Raw genomic sequence first — 13,631 nt, 5'->3', positions numbered from 1 at the left:
TTCATTCCGCGAGTGAGTTTGTACCAGTTTGGCCTTGTCCAAGCTGCACTTCAGGTTTCCAACTGTTGTGGTACAACATTCTTGCATTTAAAAAGTAGATTGGAAATCATGGCTGTAAAGATGAAGCAACAGGACTGAAGTCCCAAAGATTTCAAAAAGAAGAAAACTCCAAAGAGCTTGAACAGAAACAGGTACATCAAGAGGAAAAACAGAAGGAAATAGCTTCCAGATCTAATAAAAGATCTCTGGCATCTGTGAATAACTACTGCAGAATAAAGGAATGATCTAATGCCTGATGAAATAGAGGATCCTGTAGAATGTGAGCAGAACAGGAACTACAACACGCTGTTCTTGAGTGATTTAAGAGAGGAATAGGAATTAAGAGAACAGAGTTTATGAACTGAGCAGGAAAAAAAAAAAAGGTGAACAGAAAAGAAAAAACTTTAAGAAGAAACAAAAAAAGAGAACAATAGATTAGGAATGGAAATATACAGAAATGAAAGTTAACCTAGTAGAAGAAAAGCAAAAGACACAAACTTTTTTTTTTTTAAATCATCTCATGATGCAGCAAAAACTTATGGATCTTGACAAAGAGATAAGCTAATTATCATAAGACTTTCAGAAGAGCCTAATGAGACCAAAAAAAAAAAATAATCATAATTAACCTCATAATGAAGGAAATAATAGAAGAGAACATCCAGAACCTCTGGCCAAAGAAAATGGAATTCTAATGGAAAAACTCCACAACCACCTCTAGGAAAAAACCCGAGACTGAAATCTGTAAGACATAGTGATTAAATTTTAAAAATTCAATTCAGAAATAACAAGTTCTGCAAGCCATCAGGAAAAAGACCTTTAAATACCAAAGAAAGGACACTAGAATAACGCAAGACCATTCCACACCCACATAGGAGGGAATGGAATAATGGGTTTTGAAGAGTACAGGAGTTCAGCATGCAGTCCAGGGTGACCACTAATAAAAAGTCTGAAACATTTTTAGAAAGAAAACATGAACTTAGGAGAGTATTTGCCCCTTAAGCACACCAAACAACAGCACTCCAAACAGGGGGAGTGAATAAACGCAGCAGACAAGACAGTAATAGTGACAGGACAACAGGGAGATCAGGAAGAGCTTTCTTTCTATATGTTCATGAGGAGACAGGGTTCTGAAGGCAGAAATCTGGGCCTGGGGCATATGGACTCAACCTGGAGACACTGCCTGCCGGTGAATCCAAATTTCTTTTGTGGGACAACTTGACATGAAGAAGAGGGAAGAGAGCTGGGTGACAGAGAGCAGTGTGTGATGCAGCTGGGTCAAATCAAGGGCTAGCCACGAGGGGAAGGTGTCCTCTGGTCACAAGAAGAGAAGAACGTGCAGGGGAGTTGGTGAGGAGGAGGAAGAGGGAAAGGAGGCCTTACTCTGGAGGTGGGAGGGGGTTCCACTAATAAATGCTTTTAGGGTGAAGAGAGATGAGGATCTTACACCGGAAGAGGTCTAGCAGATTTAGGGCTTGGAAAGTCTGCTTGTCCTGAGAGGAGAGTGGGAACCCCGGGGGGCAACAGGAGGCCAAGGAGAGCATGGACACAGGAAGATTTCCAAGCAAATGTAGGAAAACACAAAAGAGAACATAGTGAGTTACAACATAACTTTAAGGGAGGAGGGGTCCTACTGTGGGACAGCATCCTCGCTGTCATCTGCAGTCATTGGCATTATTCTGTAAGTGAGGGACAACGAAAAGGGGACAAGCCCTACAAGTGCAGAAATTGCTGGGTGTGAGATGGGGGGAGTCTAGAATAGATCCCTTGCAAGCTTTGATTACAAGAAGAAAACAAAAGAGACCAATGAGGGTCTAGAGTTAGCAGAAAGAAAAGATGGATATAAAGAGGAGAAGAGAAGTTCTTTTTGAAAAGGAACAAAAAACCCCATAAAATTTAAAAATCAATGACCAGGAGTAGCTGAAAGGTAAGAGAGGATGGGTGATTATTGAATGAAAAGAGGGGATCAGGGGAATGAGGGTAAGAGAATCAGTGGAAACAAGGTCACCTTTAAAAAAGTATGAAAGTAACTGCAGAACATAATGCTGTGTTCATAGCAGAAAAGGGAACTTAAAACTGGAAAGCTTCTGCACAAATAATATTAATGCTTCTAGAATAAGAAGGGAATGCACATGCTATGTTTACTTCTTTTTTCTGTTTTTTTAATCTCTCTCATGGTTTTTCCCTTTTGCTCTGTTTTTTCTTTCCCAACATGATTCATAAAGCAACATATGTTTAAAAGTTTTTAATTAAAAAAAAATAGAAGAAGGGAAGTGAAATTCCACATTATTTATTTGAGAAATGCAACATAGAAGTTTCACTGCATATCCTGCAAATTATTGAGAAATGACAACAGTGGAAAAACAGATACACTAATACATTGTTGGTAGAGCTGTGAAATGGTATAACCTTTATGGAAAGAAATTTGAAATTATGTGAATAAAATATCCATACTCTGAACTACATACTCCACTATTGAGTTTATAATCCAAAAAAGCCAATCATAAGAAAAAAAGTTCACATATATTCCATAATATTTAATGGTAACGCTTTTCTTTGAGATGTGAGGGATTGGAAACAAAGAAGAAGCCATCATTATGGGAAGGACTACATAGATTGTGGAGTAAGAATGGAATATTATTGTGCTATACAAAATTTTCTGTGTGCTGAGTACAGGGAAGCCTGGAAAGATTTCTAAGAATTAATGTAGAGTGAAGTCAGCAAAGCCAAGAAAGAGATGTTCATAGTTAACTATAACAATGTAAATTGAACAACCACATACCCCCCCAAAATCGAAAGGAAATGTAACAAAATTTAAAAGATCAAGTGCGACTCAAATAGAGAGGAAATGGTTCCTTCAACCCATCCTTTCTTGGAGGTGGGAGGTCCAAAGATGCTAATTTATTGTACGTGCTTTTGGATTTTTTTGAATGTGTTCATTCAAATTTTTTCCTTCCCTCCCAAATACTATTTGTCATGTAGGATGGCTCTCCAGGAAAGAGAAGGAAGGAAAGAAAAATATGTGGGATGTTGTGATTATGTAAGAAACAAAAAATATCAACAAAAACTTATTTAAAATATATTATACATCTATTTCTTCATGTGAAAGAAACTTTTCAAAGTTAAAATTAATAAAATGTTCTTTGATCAGATATGAGCAGAAATAGATCTTGCCCTACTGTCCAACAAAAATATGAAAATAAATTTTGATGAGATAATTGATACATTTGTGCAAGTTAAGGCTTGAAAACAGAAACAATCATGCTATTATTCATTATTGATAAACCAGTATATGGAGGTTTTTTTCAAAAAATTAATTGATGGACTTAAAAATATTGTTGCTTTTTTTGTTTTTGCGCAGTGATTTTTTTTTTTCTTAAAAAGTTTTATGGTATGATATACATATACATGTATTATTCAGTAAGACAGTTTTCACCCTCTATATTCCTCTTCTGGCCATCATGATCATTTATGTCATTTGATAGTTTTTCTCAAAATTAGTTTTGTCATGTTAAAGAAAACTATCCACTTCAGATCGTCCGTGTGCCACATGGGCTACAGCTTCACTTGATAGTGTTTGAGTTTTGATCATGTTCAAATCTGTTTTTAGTTTTCACTTGCTTCATTGGGATACGGAAATGGGAGTAGTGAGGAAATTAATCTGGCCTAATTGTTTTAAGAATTAATAGTTTCCTTTCCTCTCCCTGGATTACCACTCTCCTCCCCAACCAAACAAATAAAAATTCTATTATAATTTGTCCTCAAGTAGCAAGAGACCACTAGGTCTACTGGGTGTTGTGGTCTGTCCTTTGTTCTCTAAGACCACCCTGACTTCTGGGAGGTGACGCCATGACAGGCAAGTGAATTGGATCCCACCAGGGAGGCTGTGTGAGGTCACCGGCCTCACTTTCCCCTCCAGAGTCCTCTGGGTCCAATGGCCAGATACAGATTGGGACCTGCAGGCAATGGGAGGCTGATAGGCAACACCCATTCAGTGATTTAAGGCTAGGGGCCTAAGAAATGAAGCTAGGAGGAGTTGGAAAGGCTTTGGTTTCTGTCCTTTCTCAGACCCAGACTAGCTGGGTTATCCCTCTTTCCCTTATCCCTGGTCCTTTCCCATTTTCCCCAGAACATTTGCAAAGACTAAGGTATGGATGAACAATTTCTTGGTAATGGTGGAAGACATTTCCATATTGGGAGTTCACCATACCATGAAATCATGGGTCTAGATCAAAATGTGTGTGTGTATATGTGTGTGCATGTACATGTGTGCAGTGCACATGTATACACACAATGTACATATATACACATGTGCATGTGACCAGTCAGCTCTCTGCCTTTCTCTCGACCAGACCTCCAGCCTCTTCATGACGTTTCCTTCGCCTCCTTAGCTCAGTCTCACGTTACCTTTCGCGGCCGCCTAGTTGGTCTCTTCCTTAAACCTCTCTGCCTGCTGCTGCTTCCGTGCAGTAGCCAACATGGTTTTGCTGTAAAGATGCTCCGATCTCGTCATTCCTTCTCAGAAGACTCTTTGTCCCTTTGGCTTCTAGGCCCTATATAAAGTCCTCTGGTTTTTAGAAGCTTTTCCAGCTTTGCGACCCTCCGTCCCTCTGTGGCCCCCTTGGGCCCTGTCGGTGTGCCTTTGCTCCGTCCCACAATTGGACACATCCCTGTATCACTTGTAGATGGCACAAAATCCCTCCCTTCCTCAGTCTCCACTCACTGGGACCCTTCTGCACATGCTTTTTGCTCCTTTTCCCAGCTTCTAGTGCGCTCCCTCCTGTTGTCTGATACTTCTTTTGTGCTCCTTTATGCACATGTTGGCTCCCCTTGAGGACGGAAGCTTCTCCAGAATTGGGCTTGTCTCCCTGAAGCTAGCATAGAGCTTGGCACGGAGATGCATGATGATGCTTTTGGACTGATTGGAAGCTCCTTCCAGCATTGCAGGGAGGTTGACTCCTCGGTAATCAGGGCCACTGAGAGGTGATGGAGCGATAGAGGGTCTCCCCAAAGTTGTGGAGCCGCTGGAAGGTTAGCTTATAAGTACGATGCTTAATATCACCATATATTCATACAGACAAAGCTCTATCTAAACATGTGGTTAGTAAGGCTGGAACTGTTCTTCCATATGTGAGAGAAAGCTTCCCAGAAATCTTTCTGATGGGCCTCTCCCCTCCCTGGTCACCATGTTGCTTTGTTTTATTGGTGTTCTCCTGTCTATGTTCTTTCTGTGACTTCATTAGTTAAATTTGCAGTTTTGTAGCACAGTAGACCCTATTCCCTGTACTAGGGATGAACTTTAAAGACTGACCCAGGCCACATCATTCATTTCATATGTTCTATTACCCGAATAACTCAACATTTCTTTTCTTCTGACATTTGTCCTTCAGTTTAGAGGTAGCTGGTGGTGCAGTGTCAGAGAGCTGGGCCTGAAGTCACCAAATCCTGATTCAAATCTGGCTTTCGGCACTTAATAAATATAGCCATTTCCCTACCGACCACCTCAGTTTCCTCAACTGTAAAATGGGGATAAGAACAGCACCTGCCTCCAAGATTCTTTTAAGGATCAAAAAGAGGTCACGGTTATAAGGCACTTAGATGCCTAACATGTAGTAAGTGCTTAATAAATTCTTGTTCTCTTTCTCCAGTCTCCACCCACCCTCAAGACAGCACTTATGTCTCAGTTGATATGACACGTCTTTATTTTCATTGGCCGCCTTAGCAGCTTTTAAGTAATTTTTTTGGCAAGCCATCACTACCATTTTGTACCTTTTGAACGTTTACCATTTAGCTTTCTAGGTTCATTGTGTAGCTAAAAATAGCAACCCTGAGTAAAAAGTGTCAGGAATAGATCACAGGCCTAAGCCTAGTTTGACAGTCATGTGTTAAAACATCATGATACTATTAAACTTCTCACTTTGTCATTTTTGTGCAGAAACATGTTACATTCTTTTGTGATTCAGTCACAAAACATTTGGACACGAGTTGGGGCTGAATATTTTCCTTCGTTGCACTAATTTTATGAGTAATTTTTTTCTGCTTTGATTTATCCAAACTGTTTTGAGGACTTAAAATAATTCAGCTTGTCAGAATTTAAGGGAGAACTGGTGGATTTGCTGCTGCCGCCAAATGTTTCTGAAGGGATTGAAATCATCACAAGGCTATGAATTTCATTCTCTCCCTGTCTCTCTCCCTTCTCCCTCTCCCTTTTTCTCTCCTTCTTAACCTCTCCCTCTCCTTCCTCCCCCTCCCAGAAACTACAATTGAGTCAAATTCCAATAACTGAAATTTTCCTTTATACCCTTCTTCTCTCACATACAAGCTTTGAACTTCCTGGCTCGAAGCCCAGCACACTTCGATGGGGAGCCCTGCCCGCCACCAAAGAGAATCCCCTGTACAAATGTATTATCCTTGACCTGAGAAATGCACCTGCCTTTCAGTTTCAGCCGGCTTTGATTTTCCCTCAGATCATCCAGCACACTGTCAGCGTATCTTGGAAGAGGAATTTCAAAGCCGGGTTTTGCTCTATCGGGTCCTTCTTTTTTGTGTGATTAATTGCTACGACGGCAGACGCTAGCGTTCTCTATTTCTCGGTCAGCTGTGTGACTGCTGCAGAAAGCCTCTCAGCAAGCACAGACTGTGCTCGGAGACTTCCTAATGTGAATAGGCTTCTAGTTTCCACTTATTTCTCTTCCTCTTTGCCCTTGCCTCTCTTATTGATGAATTGGATTCATCTTTGATGTGGCTGACAATTGCTAATAGTTGACAATTCTTCTATTGAGGACTCTGTCCTCCGAGGGCATTCAATTCCAGTTAAATTAGTTAGTTAAATTAGAAGACTAACTAATTTAACTAACAGTTAAATTATGGTCATGCTAGTGAGGTTTGTTAGAGATGGAAGTAATTTGAAGCTGTTTGTCCTTGACTTGGTGCTAATCAATTCTACACGGACATTATTTTAAGACTCGCCAAACATTAAAAAATATACATGAAGCTGCATGTTAAGTTTGAGTCTCCATTTTTGTCTTTGAAAGAATGGAACAAAAAGGTACTCTTTATTTTTCTTTGTAGAATTAAGGGTGAGAGTCTTGCTGTAACAAGTTTTATTCAAAGTAACTAAAAAACTTGTCTATAATAAAATGTTAGTGTCTCAATTTTTCTCTGAACTTTTAGTGTGGAATAAGTTGAGAGCACACTAGAATCAGGAGATGTTGACACTATGTAACCCTGGCAAATCACAGAACTCTGTAGCTTAGTTTCCTTACTAGTAAAATAAGGGCAATACTCTTGTATATCATGGGATTGTGATAAGAGAGTATTCTATAAACATTAAAGCAGAGCTGGCTACCAGGATGTTATTAGACTTGCCTCTGAGATTATGCTCTTTTCAGTATTCCCAATTATTTTAATTTTCTAAATTAAAATAAACTAGACAATGGCATTATTGTGGTTGATGCTGTTTCCCAGTTAGGCAGCAAGATGGCTAGATAATGCTTAGCACAGGCCTCACACCTAATAGGCGCTTAAATGATTTCTGATCGATGGGTTCATATACCTATTTTTTGAGGTTTAGATTATCAGTGATTATATTTGAGAGTATTATTCTACAGATACATAATAAAATCAAAAGGAGATTTCAAGTAGAGCTGTACTTGGAATTTTTCGATGTCTTTAAGCCTTTCATTTTGGGGGGGACTTTAAAAAAAAGGGTTGTGTGCTTGATTGGTATAAGAAACCCCCTTCTACCCTTCCAGTTGATACTTGAATGAGTAACCATTCTCTGGCCCCCTGTTGCTCATTGGCATGGAAGCGTTGGCTCTATTTCTGACCTGGGCCACTTGGCACTCCTTAGATAGACCGGCACACGCTTTATGGGCAATCTCAGGGTAAGACATAGAGTCAGGAGCTTCTGCCAATTTTAACTTGGTTTAGAATTGCCTTCTTTTGATTAGGGTGAAGTTTCTTTTGGATCTTGCCTTAAAATGTAAAATGTGACTGGGGAGAAAGAGATCTACTTCATTTATTTGTTTTGTCTACCTTGAAGTTAATTGTTGTGTGGCCACGGTGGGCCTTCTGCATCATTTTGATTGGGTCAGATGAAAGGTGATCTGATCTCATCAAGTAAACTTGTTGCTTTCATTTTTAAAGCCAAGTGGAATATTTTCTCCCGTGTGTTGCACACGAGCAGAATGTTTGGGGAATGTCTGAGAAGAAGCATCATTCGTGCAGTGAGCTGGGGGTGTGCTGATGCTGTTCTCACAGCTCTATAAATACTTTGCAGTATTAGAAGTATATTTTTGGTCATACTTTGATTACATTCATATTTTCTTTGGGAGCAAAATTATTCTTTTTTTCTCTTTAAGTTTCTGTTTTTTTGTTTTGTTTTGTTTTTTGTTTTTTGTCTTGTTTTGTTTTTTTTAAGACTAACTGAAAAATCTTTTTGGTTGGTTCATTTTTTAAAGAAAATACTTGACTCCCTGCTGGGTGCTTGCCATGGCTCGGCGCTATGGGAGAACGCAGATCATGAGGCACTGGCTCTGTTCCCCTGGAATCTGCAGAATAGTGGAGGAGGGGGAAATATTGGAATCACAACACAGCATGAAATTCCCAACTTGAGTAGTCCCAACAGAAAATGTGTTGGGAGCTCAGCTGAGGGGTGGTCAATGGGACCCAAGGGATTCAGAAAGGGTTTCTCTAAGGAAATGGGCCTGAGCTGGGCTTTTAGGGATGATTAGAATTTGGTTGGGTAAAAAGAAGCAAAGCTTGAACTAAATGGTGATGAGAGCAGGATTACCGCTGGGGGGAGTGGTGGGTGGGGGAGATTTTCGAGGGTCCTGCTGGCAGGCTGGCAATCTCTGCAGTAGTCCTGTGTTTGGGGAATGCATGCTGGCAGGAGCAGTCAGGATAGTGTGAAAGGGGGCAGCCCGCAAGTCAGAGGAACGAGGCTGAAAGTAGAAGGCGACTCAGTGGCTGAGTGAATTCTAAAGTAGTGCAGAATTCATTTCTGGCTATTTTTAAAACCAAGAAATCCACCAGAGTTGCATTAAAAATTCTCTCTTGAGTCACACATTTAGAACGTGTGGCACTTCACTTTGTGGTTTGGGTTTTCTCTCCATGCTTGGTTTGTTCAGTGATCTTTTTTGATATGCTGGGGTTTTTCTTTCGTTTCAGATTTTGGGGTTAGTGCTTTTTTAGCAACTGGTGGTGACATTACCCGAAATAAAGTGAGAAAGACCTTTGTGGGCACCCCTTGCTGGATGGCACCAGAAGTCATGGAACAGGTAAAAACATGTTTTGTACTTTCGAAAAAGTAAGCTACAGTTTCTTTACATAGCTAAGTCAACATGTACATAACGCTTATTTTAAACTGGTTGGTGTCCTGAGATGGCTTAAGGCACTTGAGTGGTGGGACTTTGGCCACATTTTTTCAGGTGCGGCCACAATGAGCATTTCTTTTTTTTTTTTTTTTTTTTCTTTTTTAATAGTTTTTATTTACCAGAAATATGCATGGGTAATTTTACAACATTGACAATTGCCAAACCTTTTGTTCCAATTTTTCCCCTCCTTGCACCCCCCCCCCCCAGATGGCAGGTTGACCAATCCATGTTAAATATGTTAGAGTATAAATTAAATACAATATATGTATACATGTCCAAACAGTTGTTTTGCTGCACAAAAAGAATCAGACTGAAACAGTGTACCATTAGCCTGTGAAGGAAATCCAAAATGCAGGCGGACAAAAATAGAGGGACTGGGAATTCTATGTAGTGGTTCATAGTCATCTCCCAGAGTTCTTTCGCTGGGTGTAGCTGGTTCCGTTCATTATTGCTCTACTGGAGCTGATTTGGTTCATCTCATTGTTGGAGAGGGCCATGTCCATCTGAATGGATCATCATAGAGTATTGTGTTGTTTTTTTTTAATTTGTTTATTTTTTATTAATTTTATAATTATAAATTTTTGACAGTATATATGCATGAGTAATTTTTTTTATAACATTATCCCTTGTCTTCATTTTTCCACATTATCCCCTCCCTCTACTCCCTCCCCTTGATGACAGGCAATCCCATACATTTTACATGTGTTACAATATAACCTAGATACAATATATGTGTGTAAATCCACTTTTCTTGTTGCACATTAAGTATTGGATTCCGAAGGTATAAGTAACCTGGGTAGATAGACAGTAGTGCTAACAATTTACATTCACTTCCCAGCGTTCCTTCTCTGGGTGTAGTTGTTTCTGTCCATCATTGATCAACTGGAAGCATCTTACAGTATTATTGTTGAAGTATACAACGATCTCCTGGTCCTGCTCGCAATGAGCATTTCTTACTGCTGTGCCCAAGGTCCCGTGCTAGGAGACATGCCCAGAGGTAAATCTCTGAGGAGAACTGAGGAAAGAGGGAGCACAGTCAGGAGACAAGCACATCACGCCCTCTCGGACGTGTTTGGAATCCAGTGCAAACCTGAGCAGCATCTCTTGTGTAACATCCCCAAGATGTGTCTTAGCCTTTGCTTAAAGGCCTTAAAGAAGAGATCCCTCACCCCACAGAGCTGCTAAATTCATATTAGGGCAGCTCTTCTTGTCCCCCAGCCTCAGTCTGCAGCTGTGGGGCAGTGCTGCTATTTCTCTGGGTCTGGGTCTAACAAATGTAGCCCTTCTTCCATAGAAGAGCCTTCCAAATAGGTAGCCTCAGCTCTCAGCTCCCCTGAGCCTTCCTTGGGCTAAGTGATCTCACGTCCTGCAAAGGCCCTGCAGTTCTTTTGTGACCTGTCCAAAATGGTAGCCAGAGAGGAGCAGAGACCCAGGAGGGCCCAGCTTGGCTCGCAGCCAATAACCCAAGAGGTGGCGTGGCGGGTGGGGGATTGGGAATTTCACATCCTCACTCTGCCCTTTATTATCTTTTTGGTAAATTTGGTACTTGATTTTCTTTGACAGAAACTATATTGATATTTTGATTTCTGTGTCACTTTCACTTCTTCTCACCAGTGAGCCATCCCTTGTAATAAGAAAGGAAAGAAAAACATTTCAGCAAAATTAACCAATATCTAAATGTTCATTATTCTACTTCCATCGGTCCTCATCTTTGCAAGCAAGGAAGGGGGAGAACATTCTGGTACTTCTTTCTCAGGGAAACCCTGAGAAGACTTAGCTGAACCAACCAATCAGTCAGTATTTATTAAGTGCCTACTATGTGCCACTCATTTTGCCTCAAGGAGCTGACAGTCCAATGGGGGGAGTTAACATGCAGATATACAGATTTTATACAGGATAAATACAAAATAATTAGCAGGGGAAGGGAACTAGAATTAAGAGGGGTTCCATAGAGGACTTAAAGAAAGCAGCCGTCAGAGTGGAGGAAGGAAAACATCCCAGGCATGGGAAATGTCCAGGCCTGAGAGATGAAGATCTTGTCCCAGGAATAGACAGGAAGCCCGTGTCCCCGGGTCATTGAGGAGTGAGGTGGAAGGTCGGGGGAGGCTGCGTTATGATGGGCTTTGGATGCCAGACAGAGAATTTTGGTTTTGTTTCTGGAGGTGATAGGAAGCCACTAGAGTTTATGGAGTAGGGAAGTGAGGGGGTCAGACCTGTGCTTGTAGTGGGTGGATGGGAGAGCGAGTGGGGAGAGACTTCGGGTGCGCCCACCCCCCACTCCAGCCTGGCTGCTGGCAGAATTGCCAGGCCTTGGCTGAGCTCTGGGGGTGGGGGGAGGGCTGCGCAGGGTGTTTGTGCGACAAAGGTAAAAGACCAGTATGGCCAGGACACAGCGTGCAGGAGTGGTAGTCAGTGGGACTCGAAAGAAGGGCCTAAAAGGCTTTCTGACCCTTACTGTGACATGGGAAATCGGAAAGAACTGAGGAAGCAAAGGACCCGAGCTTCCGAGCATCTTGATTTATTAAGCTGTGCTTGCCAGTTGCATAACAGGCCGCCTTAGCTTGGCACTGAATCCTGAATACAAAGGGAGACCAATGTTTATGCATCAAAAGAAAAAAAAAACAGGATATAGACCAGGATGCAAGATTAGTCACCCAGTTTTTAAATGGAGAAAAAAGAGGGACTTTCCAAGTTGGGAGGAGGAGAGCAGCAGATGCAATTCCTTAAAATTTCAGAAAGAGGTGTCCTCCTCCTCAGAGGAACACGGCAACGGTATCTGACTGACCGATGTGGGGCCAGTTTTCAGACAAGACCAATGGGTTGCTTGAGAAGTGGACTAGACCTCTATTTGAAGAGAAAGGGAATTGGGTCACAAGATGGAGTCAGTGCGATTCACCAGTTCCCACAAAACCGAGGAGTTGATTTGGTCTCAGAAGCTAAAGGGAGTGCACGTCTGGGATGGGCTGGGGAGAGGCTTGAAGCAGAAGACGAAGGCAGACGTGCAGTGACTGAGGAGAGAGATGATAAGGGCCCCTTTATAGAGATGGGACCGGGGAGAATGATGAGTCAGAGATGATGTGGAAGCCTAGGGGCCCAGAAGGAGAAATAGGGAAATGTGGAAGAAGGAGGGATTTATGGCTTCTGATGTTCCTTCCAACTCCAAAAGGTTTTGATTTTAAATAAACAAGAGAGATCTGTTTGCCAAAGAACAAAACTAGAGCTGGTCATGGTTATAGTGGATTGTCTGTTTGATAACAAAATTTGGGGGACAAGTAGAATAAGGAAGAATTACTTAGAGGATGTTTCTGTAGCCGACAATTCCAGCATCACCTGGGAGCACCACGGAATGAATACTGGCTGGAAAATGATTGGTTGAATTTTTTCTTTCATGGGGACTATGGGATTGAGCACATCCTGACATATCAACCTGAACCTCAAAAGGTGATTCTCCTGGTTCTTTTTCAGTGGATATTCCTGGGAAGTAGTGTTAGCCACAATTTGAGGGCATAAGCCGGAAACCTTTTTTTGGTAGTAACTGATCACGTTTAAAAGAGAAAATAGATTTGGGCTCATTTTATTATAATAGCTGACTCTCCCCTATTATTGATGTAAATGAAGAGTTTAAGACAAAATGGCCCAGCTGATATGCCTTTGCTCTGCCTTAACAGCACACCTCTTAGTTCCCCTTGTGAGGAGGGAACCCTAACAGTGCACTCTCTCAATCAAGGTTTGGAAGAAAGAGTTCTCTCTTCCTTTTCTTCTTCCCTCCCTCCTTCCCCTTCTTCCCCCCCCCCCCCTATCCCTTCCCTGTTTCTTCTCTCTTTCCTCTGTTGCCCTTCTTCCCTCTTTCCCTCTTGCCTCCAACTTATTTTTATCCTTTTTTGGCTAACAGTAGAAGATTTTTGCTCCAGTTTTTGCCTCTTTTAAGGTAGAAGAGGGTGTAGACAACATTCCAGAAAGGAAGCTTACATTGTTTCCAGTTCATTTCTGCCCTTATTCAATCCTGAAAGCCTTCGCCTTTGAAATCCCCTTAACTTGTTTCATCTGGTTCCATCACGATCTTTTTCCAGTGACGTTCCTCTTTATTTTTAGGTCCGTGGTTATGACTTCAAGGCTGACATCTGGAGTTTTGGAATCACTGCCATTGAGCTTGCCACAGGGGCCGCTCCCTATCACAAGTATCCACCCATGAAGGTGAGGCCCTTTCCTTGGAGTCTT

The 13,631-nt window shown here is 41.5% G+C and overlaps 1 protein-coding gene across 2 annotated transcripts in view; it reads left to right on the top strand.

Annotated features, from left to right (window-relative positions):
* OXSR1 (oxidative stress responsive kinase 1) overlaps positions 1-13,631 on the top strand; it is a 92,882-nt gene that overhangs the window by 44,077 nt on the left and 35,174 nt on the right. For both annotated transcript variants that reach the window (XM_074284419.1, XM_074284420.1), the window contains exons 6-7: positions 9,208-9,317; positions 13,506-13,607. In XM_074284419.1, coding sequence (XP_074140520.1) covers positions 9,208-9,317; positions 13,506-13,607 — 212 coding nt within the window. The remainder of the gene's footprint in view (positions 1-9,207; positions 9,318-13,505; positions 13,608-13,631) is intronic.

The sequence above is a fragment of the Sminthopsis crassicaudata genome, chromosome 1 (assembly GCF_048593235.1).
Source record: "Sminthopsis crassicaudata isolate SCR6 chromosome 1, ASM4859323v1, whole genome shotgun sequence".
Taxonomy (NCBI): Eukaryota; Metazoa; Chordata; class Mammalia; order Dasyuromorphia; family Dasyuridae; genus Sminthopsis; species Sminthopsis crassicaudata.
The sequence above is the reverse complement of the archived record's forward strand: the minus strand, read 5'-3'. Positions and strand labels throughout refer to the sequence as shown.